The sequence below is a fragment of the Balaenoptera musculus genome, chromosome 4, assembly GCF_009873245.2.
Source record: "Balaenoptera musculus isolate JJ_BM4_2016_0621 chromosome 4, mBalMus1.pri.v3, whole genome shotgun sequence".
NCBI classification, from domain to species: Eukaryota; Metazoa; Chordata; class Mammalia; order Artiodactyla; family Balaenopteridae; genus Balaenoptera; species Balaenoptera musculus.
Window position 1 is genome coordinate 139,495,415 of NC_045788.1, and position 17,722 is coordinate 139,513,136.

The 17,722-nt window shown below is 47.0% G+C and overlaps 1 protein-coding gene across 1 annotated transcript in view; it reads right to left on the minus strand.

The window, feature by feature from the left end:
- Positions 1 to 294: 294 nt before the first annotated feature.
- DSCAM (DS cell adhesion molecule) overlaps positions 295 to 17,722 on the minus strand; it is a 605,868-nt gene continuing 588,440 nt past the window's right edge. Inside the window, exons 32-33 of the mRNA XM_036849729.1 lie at positions 16,862 to 17,164; positions 295 to 1,170 (exon numbers count right to left, since the gene is read on the minus strand). Coding sequence (XP_036705624.1) covers positions 818 to 1,170; positions 16,862 to 17,164 — 656 coding nt within the window. The 3' untranslated portion in view covers positions 295 to 817. The remainder of the gene's footprint in view (positions 1,171 to 16,861; positions 17,165 to 17,722) is intronic.

The following is a 17,722-nucleotide window of genomic DNA, read 5'->3' on the forward strand; positions in this document are numbered from 1 at the left end:
CCCCTCATTAAAACTCAGACCTGCTGCATCTTCTGTGTCCTTCCCCTCTATCCTGGGGAGGTCAGACTCTCGGAATCCTCGCTGGTTTATTAAATTGGGGTCTTGATTCAGCCCTGGTGTTTGCAAACACAAGCATCCCTAGGAAGGAGGACCCAGCGATCAATAGGAGACAAGAGAAGTAGACATCGAAATAAAGGCAGACCACCTTTTCTTTTTTATTTCACTTAGACAAAATGCAAAGAGTGTCTCATTAAATTAAAAAATAAACAAAAAAGAAAACCAAATTGATTCCCCCTACCCCTTCACTGACGGCACTCATCCTAAGTAACAACAGAAGGAGGTCAAATCAAGGACCCAATTTCTAATGGGAAAGAAAGGTGTGCAAACATGACTAACGTTACCCCCGGCCCCCAAATCAAGGTTCCTTTTAAATTCACAAAGAAGGTAATTTTTTTTTCCTGTTTTCTTTCTTGAATCTTGTGTGATAGAACTTCCAGTCAGAAGGTTGAATGAGTCCCCCATGCACATTGTAGAAAATCAGTAAAAATGCAATAGCCCGTGAAGATCATAAAACTGGACTTCTTTCCCAAAAAATCAGATGCCCAGGCAGATGGAGCTCACACTCAGACAGAAAAAAAGCAGGAGAGTCTTTGCACTGTCTGTGGTTTTTTTCAGTATTTTCTCTCTCTCTCTTTTTTTTTTTAATATATTTTGGCAATTTTCTTTCATTATAAATATTGGAATTCTGTAAAAAAAAGGTAGCTTTGATTGAATTTTTTAAACCGTATTTACAACCGCTGTCCAGTCATGCCATTGGTTATACCAGGGTGTAGGACTTGGTGTAGGGATTGCTGCCTTTCAAATGGCCCCGAGAGTCCAGCAGGGATTCCTGGGAGCTGCTCATCTTGGCCGCCTGTCCCAGCTCCACCCCCTCCCGCTGAGGTAATGTGGCCACGGCCCCCTGCTGCCACTGCTGTCCGTCCCTCGTGGAGGCCGTGGAGGAGGCAGCCTCCATGGGGATGGGCTCGAGGACCGGGGGGCGTTTCAGGGTCCGACTTTTCTGGGGCTCCAAGCATGCCTGCCCTAAACTCGGGTCCCTGCTGGCGCCTGGACCACTTCGATTCAACAAGAAGTCCATTCGAAGGTACGGAGGCAAGTGGATGAGGTCACCTGGAAGGAAACACAGAGGGTTAGGTGGGCTCTTCACTTGGTCAGCAGGTGCTGGCTGGCCCTGTGCCCACGCGATGGGCCACTCGGGGTATTATAGGTGGGAATGTCCCCACGCCTGGGCACGTTTCCCGAGACCCCTGGTCAGAGCCCCTGCAAAGGTATCATCCCAGGCCTCCTCCACCAGGCGCAGGGAGAGCTGGCTTTCCTGCGGCTTGTTCACTTAAGCTCTTAAACGTCATACTTGCACCAGAGAAGTAGAGGTAACAAGATCCTTGGAAACCCACCACGGGAAACACCAGAGGCAACCGCGCACGCGGGGTATCAGCGGTGAGGGGCTGAACCCTGGATGCAGTGGGCAGTGGTCGGGAGAGCGCAGGGCCTGAGGAGGGAGACAGGGACGCAGAGCAAAGAATGATGGAGTCTCAGCACTTCCACGGAACTGTGTGACCTTGGCCGCCACTTAGTTACCGGTTTCTGTGATTGCTTTTGGTGGAAGCCTTACCAGGCTTTGCCTGCCTGCTAAACTGCTTGTGTCTCTTCTGTTTCGGTCAGTGCCGTGTAGACAAAGAGGAACAGCTTAGACCGAGTATCAGGGTTTCTACTTCCTTCTCAGGATCACTCATTTGGCTTCTATGATGCCAGGGAAATGCACCCTCTTCAAGAGAACCCACTGTGGGGAGAGAGGTGAGTGGCCAGAATCCAGCTGCCCCACCCCCGGCCCCGACGCGGAGGCCACCTGTCCTCTGGGCTGCTCCCAGCACTGCCTGACACGACAGGTTCCCCTGAGGACAGACCCCACCTGATGTGGGATTTCTCAATGAGGGGTTTGCTCAGGGCTTCCCCATTGCCGGGCTGCAGTGTCCTCAGCAGTGCACTACAGCCGAGGGTCTTCCTGCCCACCCCTTCCTTCCCTTCCTCCTGTCACAGGATTCACACCTGTGTCTTGGTCTGTGGGCCCTCCTTGCTTGCTTCTGCTGTAACGGAGCAGGACCCTGTGGGGACTTCCTGGAACAGACACCAGCCGTGCCCTCCACCTGCTTCTTCTTTGCAGAAAAACTTTAGCCTACTAGGCCCTCCCCAAGTTCCAAAGAATACATTTAATCAGAGAAATAAGAAGATGCAGAAACAAAGGACAATAGTCAAGGAAGACAAAATAACAATAGTTTAGTCATTAAACAAAGTCAAGGATCTTTAGTTCCTCCTCAAGGGCTATAGAGAACATTCTGAGACACATCCTTCGAGCTGTTCTGTAGATACTGAAACCCCACCAGGTGGAAGGAGTTAACTGCATGCTGCCCACCAGCAGGAAATCCCAGACCGGTTGGAACCAGAAGGTTGATGATGTTGACTCCCAATTACCTCACCACCAACCAATCAGAAGAATGTCTGCGAGCTGATCATGCCCCCCACAACCCTCTCCTCAGCACGTAGCCCCTTTTTCTTTTCCCTATAAAATTTCTGAGCAAAGCCTGAGAATGGGGAGTTGGTTCTTTGGGACATGAGTCCACCTTCTCCCCAGGATTGGCAGCTTCCTCAATAAAGCTGTCTCTCCTTTTACCCAACATCTGTTTCTCAGTATTGGATTCTTGAGCAATGAGCAGCTGAACCTGAGTTCAGCAATACTGCTGTCTCTTTTAATCTTTATTCTTTACAAGAATCCCCCCACCCCCCATCCCCACCACCAAATCTCTTGCATGTCTTATCTGTCTTGGCATCTGCTTCTTGGAAAACCTGAACTGGCACAGCTGCCATCACCATCAACTACGGCAATTGTTCTTTTGAAGTTCAACTGTGACCTCTAATTGTCACGTTTCATGGTTTCTTCTTGGTCCTCACCCTACTTGTACCACCTACAACATTTTGTGTTGTTGATCTTTTTGTTTTTGAAACTCTCAGCTTCCACAGCACTTTGCTCTCCCAGAGCTCTTCCTACATCTCTGACTGCGACTTGTTACTCTCCTTTCCTGGACCCTGTCCTCCATCCACCCTCTAAGACAGGGTTTTCTCAGTGCCCTGTGCTCAGCCCTCTCTTGGAGGCTCAGCACTCACTTCATCTCGTTATAGCTCACATCCAACTTTTCCATTTTGCTCTCATTCCTGAGTCCTAGACTTGAATTTCAGATGCTTTGCTAGATATTTCCACATGACTGTCCATCACGAATTTTATTTTATATTTTGTATTTATTTATTTTTTTAACATCTTTATTGGAGTATAATTGCTTTACAATGTTGTATTATTTATGCTGTATAACAAAGTGAATCAGCTATGTGTATACATATATCCCCATATCCCCTCCCTCTTGTGTCTCCCTCCCACCCTCCCTACCCCACCCCTCTAGGTGGTCACAAAGCACCAAGCTGATCTCCCTGTGCTATGCGGCTGCTTCCCACTAGCTATCTATTTTACATTTGGTAGTGTATATATGTCCATGCCACTCTCTCACTTCGTCCCAGCTCACCCTTCCCCCTCCCCATGTCCTCAAGTCCATTCTCTATGTCTGCATCTTTATTCCTGTCCTGCCCCTAGGTTTGTTAGTACCTTTTTTTATTATTATTTAGATTCCACATATATGTTTTAGCATACAGTATTTGTTTTTCACTCTCTGACTTACTTCACTCTGTATGACAGACTCTAGGTCCATCCACCTCACTACAAATAACTCAGTTTCATTTCTTTTTATGGCTGAGTAATATTCCATTGTATATATGTGCCACATCTTCTTTATCCATTCATCTGCAATGGGCATTTAGGTTGCTTCCATGACCTGGTTATTGTAAATAGTGTTGCAGGGAACACTGTGATACATGACTCTTTTTGAATTATGGTTTTCTCAGGGTATATGCCCAGCAGTGGGATTGCTGGGTCATATGGTAATTCTATTTTTAGTTTTTTAAGGAATCTCCATATTGTTCTCCGTAGTGGCTGTATCAATTTAAATTCCCACAAAGAGTGCAAGAGGGTTCCCTTTTCTCCACACCCTCTCCAGTATTTATTGTTTGTAGATTTTTTGATGATGGCCATTCTGACTGGTGTGAGGTGATACCTCATTCAGACTATACTACAAAGCTACAGTAATCAAGACAGTATGGTACTGGCACAAAAACAGAAATATAGATCAATGGAACAGGATAGAAAGCCCAGAGATAAACCCACACACATATGGTTACCTTATCTTTGATAAAGGAGGCAAGAGTATACAATGGAGAAAAGACAGCCTCTTCAATAAGTGGTGCTGGACAGCTACATGTAAAAGAACGAGATTAGAACACTCCCCGACACCATACACAAAAATAAACTCAAAATGATTAAAGACCTAAATGTAATGCCAGACACTATAAAACTCTTAGAGGAAAACATAGGCAGAATACTCTATGACATAAATCACAGCAAGATCCTTTTTGACCCACCTCCTAGAGAAATGGAAATAAAAACAAAAATAAACAAATGGGACCTAATGAAACTTAAAAGCCTTTGCACAGCAAAGCAAACCATAAACAAGACAAAAAGACAACCCTCAGAATGGGAGAAAATATTTGCAAATGACGTAACTGACAAAGGATTAATCTCCAAAATATACAAGCAGCTCATGCAGCTCAATATCAAAAAACAAACAACCAAATCCAAAAATGGGCAGAAGACCTAAATAGACATTTCTCCAGAGAAGATATACAGATTGCCAACAAACACATGAAAGGATGCTCAGCATCACTAATCATTAGAGAAAGGCACATCATGAATTTTAAAAGCCACAGTCTACAAACCCAGTTTATGAAGGTCAGCCCCTACTCCCAAACTCATCCCCAAATGCCACTTTCTCTTTCGTGCCCAATCTTTTTATATGTCATCCTCATCTTCCCAGAAATTGATGCTTGAAATCTCAGAGCCCTCATTGACACCTCCTTCTCCAGGTTAATTCTACTTGCGAAATATCTCTGGACTCCCTTTTGTTCCCATCATTATGACCCTGGTTCAAGTGTTCGATACATCTTGTGGGTCCCCTAAAATGCTTGAACACAATAAGAGCCCAGTCAATAGACGCACTTTGCAAATTACATCGCCCAGGTTTGAGCTGAACTGAAGCCCAGACCTGACCTTCCAGCAGTTTTGGAATAGACACTGCTCACTGTGTAGCCTAGTGCTTCCACCTCTTCTCACTTAGAGACGCATGCAGACAAGGGGTATTTGTGCAACACACTGGGATGAATGCAGTGGGCTCTTCCTGGCCACGTTGGGGACTGAGAGGCTGGCCATCTAAGGGTCACCTTAACTCCCTCATGGCAGACCTGGTGAGCAGCTCTGATTAGAAAACGGGCTGGGGGTGTGCAGTCCTGGAGCCGAGGGACCAGGTGAGAGTATGTGCAGGTGAGGGAGCCATGATGATGGCCCGAGCATCAATGGGAAGTGAAAGGGCATGAAATTGTGAGATGTGGAACAAGCCCAAGGAGATGGCTCCAGCACTGATGGCAGGTGGGACAGGTGGGAAGGAGGGGTCAGCGATGACTCCCTTCCAGGTTTCAAGCTCAGGAAACTGGGTGGACAGCAGGACTATTCATTCATTGCACAAAACTGCCCAGGAGAAAAATCATAATTTGGTGGAAAAAGATCATGGGTTTGGTTTCAGACACGCTGAGTTTCATGTGGTTGGGGATGCCCCAGAGGAGATCGTTAGTGAGCATTTTATTCTTAATAACGTATCTAAGGCATAACTCATTCCTTAACTTTCTGAATCTAAGATAACTGGCAATTCTTGTTTCTCTTGCTTCAAAATATTCCCTGCTTTCCTTATTGTTGATCATGTCTTCCTCAGCCAGCCCCTAGGCGGGATCTTGGAACATCCTGTGCCAGGCAGGGCTGCCATTAGCTGGTTGTTATGCTAACAAAGCAGTGAAGCTGTGTGCAATTAGACAGTGACTTAGACCCCAGAACCTTCGAAATTCAAGTTTACTCACTGAAAGAGAATAACCATTTAAAGAGAAGGGAGAGACTACTCAATGGTATAGGAGAACTAGAAGCAAAAGCAAGACAGGCTGAAAAATTACTGGAAAATGCATTTTGCACAGTTTAAATGAGCATAAGAATTTTCAAAATGCTTTGACTTTTCTTAAGAGTCCCCCCAACCCCCCAATAAGCGAAATGATGACCTTATTTTTGGGAGATTTACCATGTTGATTTCTGAGACCTTGCATTACATTGTCATGTTACTTGGTATTTATGATGCAAGAATCCACTTAGCATTTTCCCACTGGCTTTCTCAGGATGTCTTTATCCCAAGAAGTGATGGTGACTAATTATATGTTTTCATTAATATTTTTTAGCCTGTGTTCCACTAAAACAATACCTTGGTTTTGGCTCACTGAAATCAAAGGTACTCTGATTCAACGTTGGCTTCATACAGTGAACTGGATCAAAGGAAAGCCCAATAATAAATTCCTTGATGATAAATTGGCCACGACACTCTTAGAGAAAGAAATGATGTAATTTCGCATTCTTGTGAAATGAGTTTTGTAACTTGATGTATCTGGACTTTAGCTTAGAAAAAATGGTGGCATGAAGTTTACCATTATAGATTCTAATGTTGAAGGGATATATTGCTATGTGTATTAGCTTTAGTCCCGAAAAATAAAAGTATTTAAATTTAAAAAATGAAACCTTATGTCCCTAATGCCTTTTATGAAGGTATTGAAAATTCTTTGTCTTACTTTCTGGTAGTGGATGTATTCTTTAACCTTCTCTATTGGGGGTTAAATTATTTGCAAACAAATGCCATGAAAGCATTAACAGAGCTGTCATTAAAAACAAAAACTGGAACAATTCTTTTGTAGCATGAAGAATATTTTTTTGCATGTGAATCAACACACCCTAATGGACCAATTTTGAAATTTGTGGATTTTTATATATCCAATTTCCTAAAAGTGATTATCTGTCTTTATTCCAAGAGTCCAGTAAACGAATTGGATTAATTGGCTCTTTTATTTATTTACATAACTAATATTATCTTAAAAATCATTTTGTTCAAGTACTTGAGAAAATGTGGAAGGCATTTACCTCCAGGGTTCTTTTAAAATGTAGGTCAAGAGTGCCTTATGCTGTTTCTGACACCCAACTAAATCTTGAGCGCTTGGCATATTTGTAATGCTTTGTCACAGATTCACGAATGGGTCTCCATCCCAGCAACTCCCCCTTGAACAAACAGGGCTTATTAAACCCCTAAAAAGCAATAGCACCTTGGTCCCAGCTGGACTGCGGGATGCCCAGGTGCTAGATTGGATGGAACGAATGTGTCTGAAATCAAAAGACAAACCCATGATACCTGCCCCCTGCCTGCAGGCGTTGCCACTTTAGACGTAGTGATCAAGGTAGCTGGAAAAGACTGGTGAGAATTGGAAATCCTTAATAATGAAAATAGCTCAGCACCACATCCTTATATACAAGGGCTTCTGTGTTTGCTTATTGCAGGCCTGCTAAGCATCTCTGAATAGTCAGTATCTCCGAGAGATCCAGTTTTTCAGGCAAAGCTTGATTAAGTCGTGTGATGCTCTAATTAGCTCCTTTTGACAGTGTGTGTTTTCTGATTAGCACCCCAAGTAGCCCTTTCAACTGTGTGAATGCCGTAAATGAGCTCTCTTAATAGTTCATGCGCTGACGCAGAAGAAAGCACCAGAGTGATCGATGGGGAGCGCTATTTATTAAAGGCACTTTACGGCCATTAAAACCCCACCTCTTTTGCTAGCCCCAGTACCAGTTAGGAAACTGGATTCTCTAAGCGTCCGTCCATTTTTATGTTCTGCAGACGTCTATACATGCCGAGACAACCATGCGCTTATGACTCCAGACAGAGAGAAATAAAATGGGAAACTATCATGACAATCTAGACACCTACGCACCTGCTTTTCTTAACCTCCCGGCCCTCCATCTGCCCGTTTCACATGGGAGAAACTAAACAACACTTCTAACGGTGGTGATTAAGAGTGGAAGTCTGGACGACATTGCCTGCATTTAATCTGACAGGTATAAGTCTGGGCTCAGTTTCCTTACTCATAAAATGGGAACAAGAGCAGAATCGACCACAGAGGGTTATAATGAGGATTTAATTAGATAATGCAGGTGAAAGGTTTACTGTCAGACATCTCCCTTTCCAGAGGGTCTGAAGTTATGGGGCTGGAGATCTGACAGGGGAATAAATCGGGAACTCTTCTTTTACCTTAGTGTCTGTCTTTTGTGGGTTGAGTAGTGTCCCCCCAAAAGATAGGTCCATATCCCAACCCTTGGAGTCTGTGAATGTGACCTGATTTGGAGAAGGGGTTTTTGTTGATGTCATTAAGTAAAGGACCTTGAGATGAGATCACCTGAATTTAAGGTGAGCTCTAAATCCAATGACATGTGTCCAAAAAAAAAAAAAAAAAAAAAGCAGAGGGAGATTTGAGACATAAAGAAGGGAGACGGTCATGTGAAGATGAGGCAGAGGTTGGAATGATGGAGTCACGAGCCAAGGAACACCTGGAGCCACCAGAAGCTGGAAGAGAGAAGGAAGGGACTCTTCTCTAGAATTCCTGGAGGCAGCACAACCTCACTGACACGATGATCTCGGACTTCTGTCCTCCCAGAAGAGAGACTATGTGTCTGTTGTTTTAAACCACCTAGTTTGCGGTCATTTGGTATAGAGGCCACAGGACACTAATACAGAGACAGAGACAGAGAGAGACAAACAGAGAGATGGGGGAGAGAGAGAGACAGAGAGGGAAACAGAGAGATGGGGGGAGAGAGAAAACAGAGAGGAGAGAGAGAAACAGAGGGGGTCAGAGAAGCACATACCCAGAGGGAAGCAGAGGGAAATCATGAAGACACAGGACCAGAAGGGATGAAAGTGAGAGACACAAAGCCACACAGAGAGAAGAGCCAAGGTCACTGAGTCACAGGATGATGGCTGAGAGGACTGGGAAGAGAGCCCTGTGGGAAGGGACATAGACTGTAGACTACGAGCTAGCCCTCCCTCCTCACCTGGCCTCGACAGTCCACCCGCCCCGGGCCTCGCGCTCCCCGGGCATCCCCCCGACCCCGTCTCATCAGCCCGCAGCCCACAAACTGCACCCTTCACTCCCAGCTGCCAGAGGTGCCCAGGCGCTGCTCTGACTCCCTCCTTGAAGGATGAGAGGCGATTTAGCCATTATTTCCATGTTATGCCTTATTATTTGACATAATGGACCATTTCTCATCCTCCTGTCACTGCCCTCTGGGGACCTTTGGTGCCACTAATATCCCCGAAAGTTCACACCAAATAAGTCAGCATCCATTTCTCTCTCGGTCCCTAACCACTTTGCTTACTGGTGCCATGACAACTCCAGCCCTCCGGCCTTGAACTAGCATGGATTCCCGTGGCGATCCCACATCCATCAGAAGATACGAGGACAAAGCTTGCCGTCCTCCACCCAGGGGGCCTCTGAGCCCTGCTCTGCCCGACTACGGGAAAACTGCTGTGTTAAACCCGCCTCTTTTTAGTTGAAAACCAGAAGACACGCCCCTGCCTTCCTATCAGGAAAGCAAAACTTCCTGAACCTTCTCAATCTATTCAGACTCACATGCAACATTTGAACGCATTTTAGCTTTGGAAGAAGAATGGCAAAATCAATCCCGACTCCGAACAAGAATGGATCAATTCAGAAACTCCGTAATGGACGTGCAGTCCGTGAATCTGGCTCAGACAACTGTTCCCGCCTCTGGCCACGTGCACCCCAGGGAAAGAAAGCCTACAGTCGAGAACAGCGGTTCTCAGCTGAGGGTGATTTTGCCCTCCAGGGGGCACGTGGCAACGTCCTATGATGCCCAGGGCGGCCTCCACCACAGCGCATCACCCAACCCCAGACGTTATGCGCCGCTGTTGCAAAACCCTAGCTTACGTGGTCCAAGTTCCTAATTCCACGCGGATCCTGATTTCACTTTACTTTTACCTGAAAAACATCAGATTCAATCAGAATAGGGAATAGTGCTCCTCTGCCTCTCCTAATCCACAAGGAATTACCTCCTCAGTTCTTTGTGGAGGAATGTAAGGGATGCAAACGATGGCACAGCAGTTAGATGGCCTGTGTCCGACCTGACCTGACTAGGCTGGGGGGCTCAGAGCAACAGGCAGGGTGTGAGTGAGAGAGAGCTGAGCTTTGCCTTGAAATCCTGCCTCTGCCTCAAGTAGTTCTGTGACCCTTTGAGCTTTAGCTCTTTCCTTTAGTCAAGGGAAACGGGCCTGATAATTTCGAATGAAAACCTGTAATCCTGAAAGAGTCTTTCTTATGCTCTGAACCATCTCACCTGGGAAAACTGGTCAAGCACCTCCGAACTTGGAGGTGCTTGGAATTTGGGGATGAATAAGGGACAAATGAATGCAGTTTTGGGAGCCTGAAATTCCAAGGCACATTGCAATATCCTTCTTCTCCCTGCTGGGCAATTCTTTGTAGTCAGCAAATGTGAGAACACGTGTACGCTTTCACAAAAAATTTGTGCAGAATGAAAGTGAAGCAGGGTCCCTGTGGGCTTCACTCTCCTCTGGGGACACAGAAAAAGGAACTTTCATCAACTTCTAACAAGGTTTGATATCTGTGCTTGGATGGAGCTGGATATTGATGCAAAAGTAAGAAGCCAAGGATGCTTTACCTCGACTTCCAGCAATTTCAATAAAAACTACACAGACTTGAAAGGACACTACGGCATCAAAGAGCTAGTTACAAAGGGGAGCGTGTAGTCCGCGCACACCCGAGGCCGACCAGATCTAACACTTTTCCAGTTTAATATTAATGTCACAGCAGTAACGAAAACTTGTAAATGAACCCTTCTTGGTAAATGAATCTTCACTCCCAAACGGCAGCCAGGAAAAAGTCTAAATAAGTAATGTGAGATGGTTATCAGAGGTCCGCGTCAGTGGATTCTATTACCATTCTTGGCTTGTACTTGGGAGGCTTCATGCATTTTTAAGGGCTCATCGTTATTGTGACCCTACTTGCTGGTGAACTTTAAAAACTACACTGAGGTATAAAGTGGGGCTTTGAGTTTGCTGTGCTCATGATTCTTCTGAAAGAGAGTAGTTCTGGATAAAAAGCAGGATTGGAAAATCTGCTCAGAAGGTAGGCCAGCTGGGAACATGTTGGGGCATTTGGAGCCCCCAGTGGGGAAGGGTCCATGAGGGTCATGTGACACCCTCAGGGACCCACACACTGAGGACCGCCAAGGAGGAGCCCTGGCTGGGGGCTTCAACCTGCTCAGCCGCGAGGCTAGCAGCCCCATGTCAATAACCCTGCTCATCTCGACTCATCCCACAGAAGGACTTGTTCACCTGGAGCGAGATGATGCCAGACAGAGGAAATCTAGGCCAGAGAGTTGGGGCCTGGAGAGCAGCGGGGGTCATGACTGGTGGGGAAGGTGGGGCTGGCCTCTCAGAGTCTTGTGGGTCTTTACCCTGAAAGCAGTGGGAAGGCAAAGAAGGGATTTTAACATGAGGGTGTTGACTGCATCACTTGAATTCTGGCTTGTTGCTTCCTAGTCTGGGAAAAGGATGCTTGAGACCTTGGTGCCGTATCCACACAGGACCACACTGAGAGATGCTGGTCCTTGCTGTATATCTTTTACCCTTTGTATATTTCCAGGACCTTCAGGTCGCTTCTGGCTTGCGGTGACACCTCACCGGGTTGTCTGTGTGTGTGTGTACGTGGGTGTGGGAGGGGGTGTCTGTCTTCCATAAGCTGGGTTTTGCCTTGTTTCTTGGACCTCCTCAATGACCTGTCTTGGGACACTTTGTCTGCTGTCTGTGACACTACGTGCTATTCTGATAAACAAGGAGACTGTGGGAAGTGTTGGTTTAACATATTAACACTTTGATGTCTTCAGGTAACACCTGGCACGGTATTTTTACAGGGAAGAGGCTCAGTAGAGATGGGTTGAACAAACAAGTGTACTACATTTGTGTTTTGACAGGGCCCTTCTGGAGATGCGGTGGGCTTTCCTTCACGGTGGTGAGCCTCTCTGCTGGTCATCCACGCACTGGAATCCAGAGCTGCCTTCTGGTCACTCAGCAGGACACAGGTGGCCGTCCTGCCCCTCTGTCACAGGCCCAGGTCTCCCCCTCACTTCCACCCCCTGTAGGCTCCCCAACAATGAGAGCTGAACCCCAATATGTCCACCTAGGAAAGCAGCGAGCCGCCAATGGGCTCAGAAGTCAGAGAGAATGTAGTTAAGAACGAAAGAGCAAATCTCCATAGAGTTGCGGCCACAGTAAACCAGCCAGAGCACGTGGCAAGGTGGGAGGAAAGCTCGGGCACCTGTGCCCCGTGCAGGAGGGGAGGAGATGGTTGGGAAAGGGAAACGGGCTCAGGGTTCCAAGCTTGGGACCCTCAGAACAAGTCCCGCCATCACTTTCTGTGTCTGAGAGACATCGACAAAGAACAGACTGAAGTTACAGGCGGGTCCTTAAGAAGACAGAATTGCAAATGCACATCAGAAAGGTTTGGTTTTCTAGGAGGGAGTCAGAATGAGCCCATTCAAATGTTAAGGTCTACCTAGAGCTGCGTGAATACGCGGAGGTGTTGCTTCACGGCCCTGGGGTCTCTCTGACTTTAAAGTCTGCACCTTTCCAACACAGCTTGGAGGGAAGGAGACTCTTCCTGTGCTGTGGATGCCAAGCTCACTGCTGTCTGCTGGCCTCTATCTCTGCTCTTCCCTCCGCATGGACCTCTGTTCCTCAGGGTCTCTGCCCGGGTCTCCCTGCCCGTCCACCACTGAGGTCTCAGCTCACATCTCATTGCCTCTGAAAGGACTCCCCTGACCGTCTTCTCCTAAGTACCTCCTGCCAGACTTTATCCCCTTCCCGGTTTACTTCCCTTCCCAGTGCTGACCATGATCTGAAACAATACTATTTGTTTACTTGATAAGTGTCTGTCTCCCCACCAGGAACATAAGCTCCTTCCAAGCGGGGTCTTCGTGGGTCCTGTCAGCCGTTGTATCCCCAGCTCCAAAAACAGGGCTAGGTGTGGAGTGGAAGCCAGAAAGTACACACTGGAGGGAAGGCGGGGAGGCTGGGGGTGGGGGGCGGGAAGGAGCAGGGCCATCTCTAGAAGGGTGAAGGCCAGGGGAACTCAAGCCGTGTGCGTGTGTGCCCGTGTGTGTGCATGTGTGTGGGCGTGCATGACACGTGCACACGACAGCTGAGAACAAGCCCAGCCTTTGCAGGGGACGTGACCTGAGCAGAGGCCGGCTGGTCCTTCGGGTGGGAGCCCTGTCTCTCACTCCACTCTCTTCCCTCCCTTTAAGCACACACTGCCAGGGGAGCGTGAGTCGTGTGATGAGTGGGTCCTAAAATTAAAATCCTCAAACTGCTTCGTATAACTGGCTGTTCAGAGAACCAATAAGTTGGTGGCAAGCAATGGTCATTTCCAACCGGAGAACCTCCCCTGCATTCATCATGGCGGAGGAGTGGGGGGTTGGTGAGGTGCAGACGTTTAAGGCTGGGGTCCCAGCGTCTCATGAGGAGACCAGAAGGGGCGGACACCTCCCTTGCTGCTGGCGGGGCCAGGCTGCATTAGGTTGCAGATTCGAAGCTTTAAATTGATTTAAGTAGCTTCCTGCAGTGGCATCTCTTGATTGCACAGGATAAGCATCATGAATAAAGAAGCAGTAGTAATCCAAGAACATCAGAAACTGGCTCCAGATGCTACCTGAAACCAAAAGTAGCTATCGTAACCGAAGTATGAGAAGCCACCTTGACCGAGAGGAAAAGAAGCTGTTAAATTTTCCAGCTAGTTCTCAGAGGAATAGAGAGTTAGTTTGTTTGCTTTGTCTTTTGTTTTTAAAGATGGAAATAGTTTCTATTTAATAATTTCTAACCATTGTAATATTTGAACCAATCGGCCAATCTTGTCATCATCACAATCATGATACATTCATTCATTCAATAACATTTATTAAACACCTGCTCTACACCAGACACAGTGTTAGGTATATACATTCAATATCATTAAGCTGGTTAAAAATATTTCTTGAACACTCGCTATGCTGCCAGATATCTGCTAGACACCAGGAGAGAAATATACAGATAACTAAGACATATTTCCTATTTTCCTGCAGCCACAATCTGGCCAAATTCATTTAGCTTCGTCCTGATTTGTAGAGAATTTAAAAGCTTGGGGTTGTAAATGGAAAAAAAAAAAAAAAACAACTCATCAGAAAAGAACTGATGGCAAGGAGATAGATATCCAGAGATTTGGATGACTGATAGCATCTAGAAACACAAGGGAACACAGGTAAAGACATTGGTTTGGAAGCCCTGTTCAAGGAACTGCTAATTTTGACACAGTCTCCAGTCAGCAGGATAATAAATTGTAACTTTAGGTTTTGTGCCCAGTGTTGAATTTAGTTCCATTATAAAGGAGCAACAGAAAGGCTTCCAGAAGGATGAAATATTTTCCTAAAAGCATATCAAATGCCCAGTAATAATAATACATCATCTAGAGTGGAAAAACAATGTTTGTGGGCATTAGAATTCATAAGGATTTAAAAAGTTATTCATACCTACAGTTATAAAATCCTTTCAGTCTACATAGCATATTAGGACAATAGTACCTTACTTGCGACCTTTCAGTTGTTCGGATAGATCCAGGCAACAATATCATGAGAACAGTTCAAACATTTTTTTTTCAATATGAATCCAACACCATGGACAACAAGCCGTCAAAAAGATGCAAACCTTTAATTATTTCAAGACCAGCACACGTAGGACATTTAACCTGGGCGCTGGTTCTACACAAGGGGAAGCATGGCATGTATCTCAGGTGGGGGTGTGATGCATATACTTAGCTGGGTGATATTGATGCACAAATGAGGTAGATGCTCTCCAGGAACCAACGGCCGTGGAAGGAAAATAAACCGAAGAAGGAAGGAAGAGGGGGGCGAGCAGTACGTCTGCAGACCGTCATTGGAGTCACCGTAGGAGCCCTGACAACAAGTCAACGAGGCGACGACAGAAGCTACAACTAAGGCTGCTGACGCTTGCATCAGGCGACGTACAGCTTACACAAACCCCAGACGGTGGGTGTCGATGCCATGCCCATTTTACAGATGAGCCAACTGCAGCCCAGCGAGACTAAGCAACCTGCCCACAGGCTCATTTTCTCCTCTCTTGTCTTCCTTACTCTCGAGGTTTACAGCCGCAAAATGCCATGGCATTTCTCCTACATTTGCTGCATCTGCCTTGCAAATAAAGGCCAACAACAAAAAGTCCTTGAATAAAAACACGCACAAACAAAGTCTTCTCCCTGAGGAGGTAGAGAGCACGGAGATAAATGAAGCTATCATTCTTGACAGGAGGTTGGTGTGGATCTTGACTCAGTTTGGAAGATGAGTTGCTGGATAGACAATTCTTATTTTATGTATCTTTATGCATTTATAAAGCTCATTTCAGCTTGGCCTTATGCCATAAAGCCCAAAGGAATCGTGGGGATTTAAAATGAAGATATATTTTTGAAATAGAACCTGTATCGCTGTTCAGAAAATGGGAAGACGAGAAATAAAACTGGATTCCACAAGAATGGATAGGCCAGTGCACAAAGTCAAGTCTACAGACCGGTACTTCAGGGTGAAAAAGAAAAAGTGATTCTTCACATGAGAACTACATCCGGCTGCCGTGGTTCGGATCCAAACTAAAGATGTGTTTCATTTGCCCCGTACAATGGTTTGCACGTATCTGAGCAAACACTTGAAAAGTGTGAGTCGCCGTAGAACACCAACATTTCTGGCTTCTCTTGAGAAACTCGCTCACATGGCCCCCAGTTTCCACTCGGGATCAGTTGGCAGGAGCCTGCTAGAGCCCTTTTCCCCTAGACAGTCACTCAGCTCTTGAATTCTCCACGTCCCCATCCATCCCTTTACCCCGCTCCCCACCCTCTTCACTTACATGATCTGCCAGGCCCTGCCGGCCTTAGGGTTTGCAGCTCCCACCCACACACCCAGAATACTGCTCAAGGCAGACACCAAACTACTGGTCGAGCTGACACCAGCCACTTACCGTCACTCTGGGTAACTCAGGGAAGCCAAGTGCCAAAGGCTGGCTCCCTGGTTAAGACCGCTCTCCTTCTGAAACCCTCAGCACGGCAGTTTTAAAACATCACCCCCATATTTTCGATACTTCTCATGTGGTGGTGATCTCCTTTTCTAGACTCTGGGCTCCCAGAGCTCTGTGGTTGTTTGAACAACAGAATATGGCAGAAGTGATGGGTCAGTTTTCAGGCCCAACCTTAAGAAACTGGCTATTTCCACTGTCTCTCTTGGGACACTGGCTCTTAGAACTGAGCCACCATGACATAAGGATGCACAAGCCACCTCGTGGTGACACCTGTGTAGGGAGGATGTGGCCAGCCTCAACCCTCCAGGTGAGTGAGCCATTCTGAACGGGGCTCCTCTCTCCGTAACTGAGCTGCCCCATCGACACGGCCGGAACCGAGATGCGTGTCCCCACGAAGCCCTGACTCAATTTCAGACTCAAGAACGGAACAAATGATCACTGTTGCTGTAAGCTCCCAAGCTTTGGGGTGGTGCATTATGCAGCAGTCAATAAACAGAAGACCCTGTCTAAACACCAACCAGGGCTTTCACAACAGACCAGTGTGACCTGGGAAGATGGGCTTCCCCGACCGCTGGCCCACACGTGTCTCGTCTCACCTGGCCGATGCGCCTTCGGGACCGCCATGTTCATCACGCGTCCTCCATCCTGAGGTTTGGGGGGAGATGCGGTGAACCTGCAGATCCCCGATTCTGAAGGGGTGCTGGAGGTCAAGCTGTCTGTGTACTCGTTTGTCCCTGCCGTCAGCTGCCCGGACGACGTGTCTGAGATGAAGCACTCCGTGACGGTGAACTTGGCGTGCCTCAGCTGCTCCTCCATCTTGGCGTGCTCGTAGGCCCTGGCCAGTTCTTCGTAAGTGGAAGAGGCACTTTCTGTGGAGACCATGCTGCTTCGCGCTCGATCTGTGTCGTGAGAAAGAGAAGACAAGACGGATGATGTGTCACCGTGAGCCTGCCCTGACCGGCTGGCGCTCTGGGCTTGTGGCTATTTCTCCCAGGCACTGGGTAGGTAGCCCGGCAGGGGTGCCGGCTCTTTGTCTGAGGACTGCCTTTGTCACTGTGAGGCCACCTTCATGATCCTCAGCCATGTGGCCTCGGGGTGTCAACAGAATCTCTGGAGTCAGATGTCCCCAGCCTGGGATATTGCCATAGATCAGTAGTAATACATCCCCTTGAAAAAATTCTGCTTTTAGTTAAGACAGCTGGGAATGCGGTGCAAATGAACTTCAGTGGCTCCCCTCCCTGCCCTGTTTTGCAAGTCCCCCTGGACCAGAGAGAGTCTTTCACTGGCAGGAATGATCTGAACTCTGCCCTCAGCTCCTCTGGCCTCTGTGTGGCAGGAAGACAGGATGATGGTTAGAGATGAAGATGTGACTGCACGGAATTGCTCACTAGGCCAAATGGCTTCTGACCCTGGGACTCATTCTTTGTGTCTGCCACCCTTTACGGGGACCAGAAAAC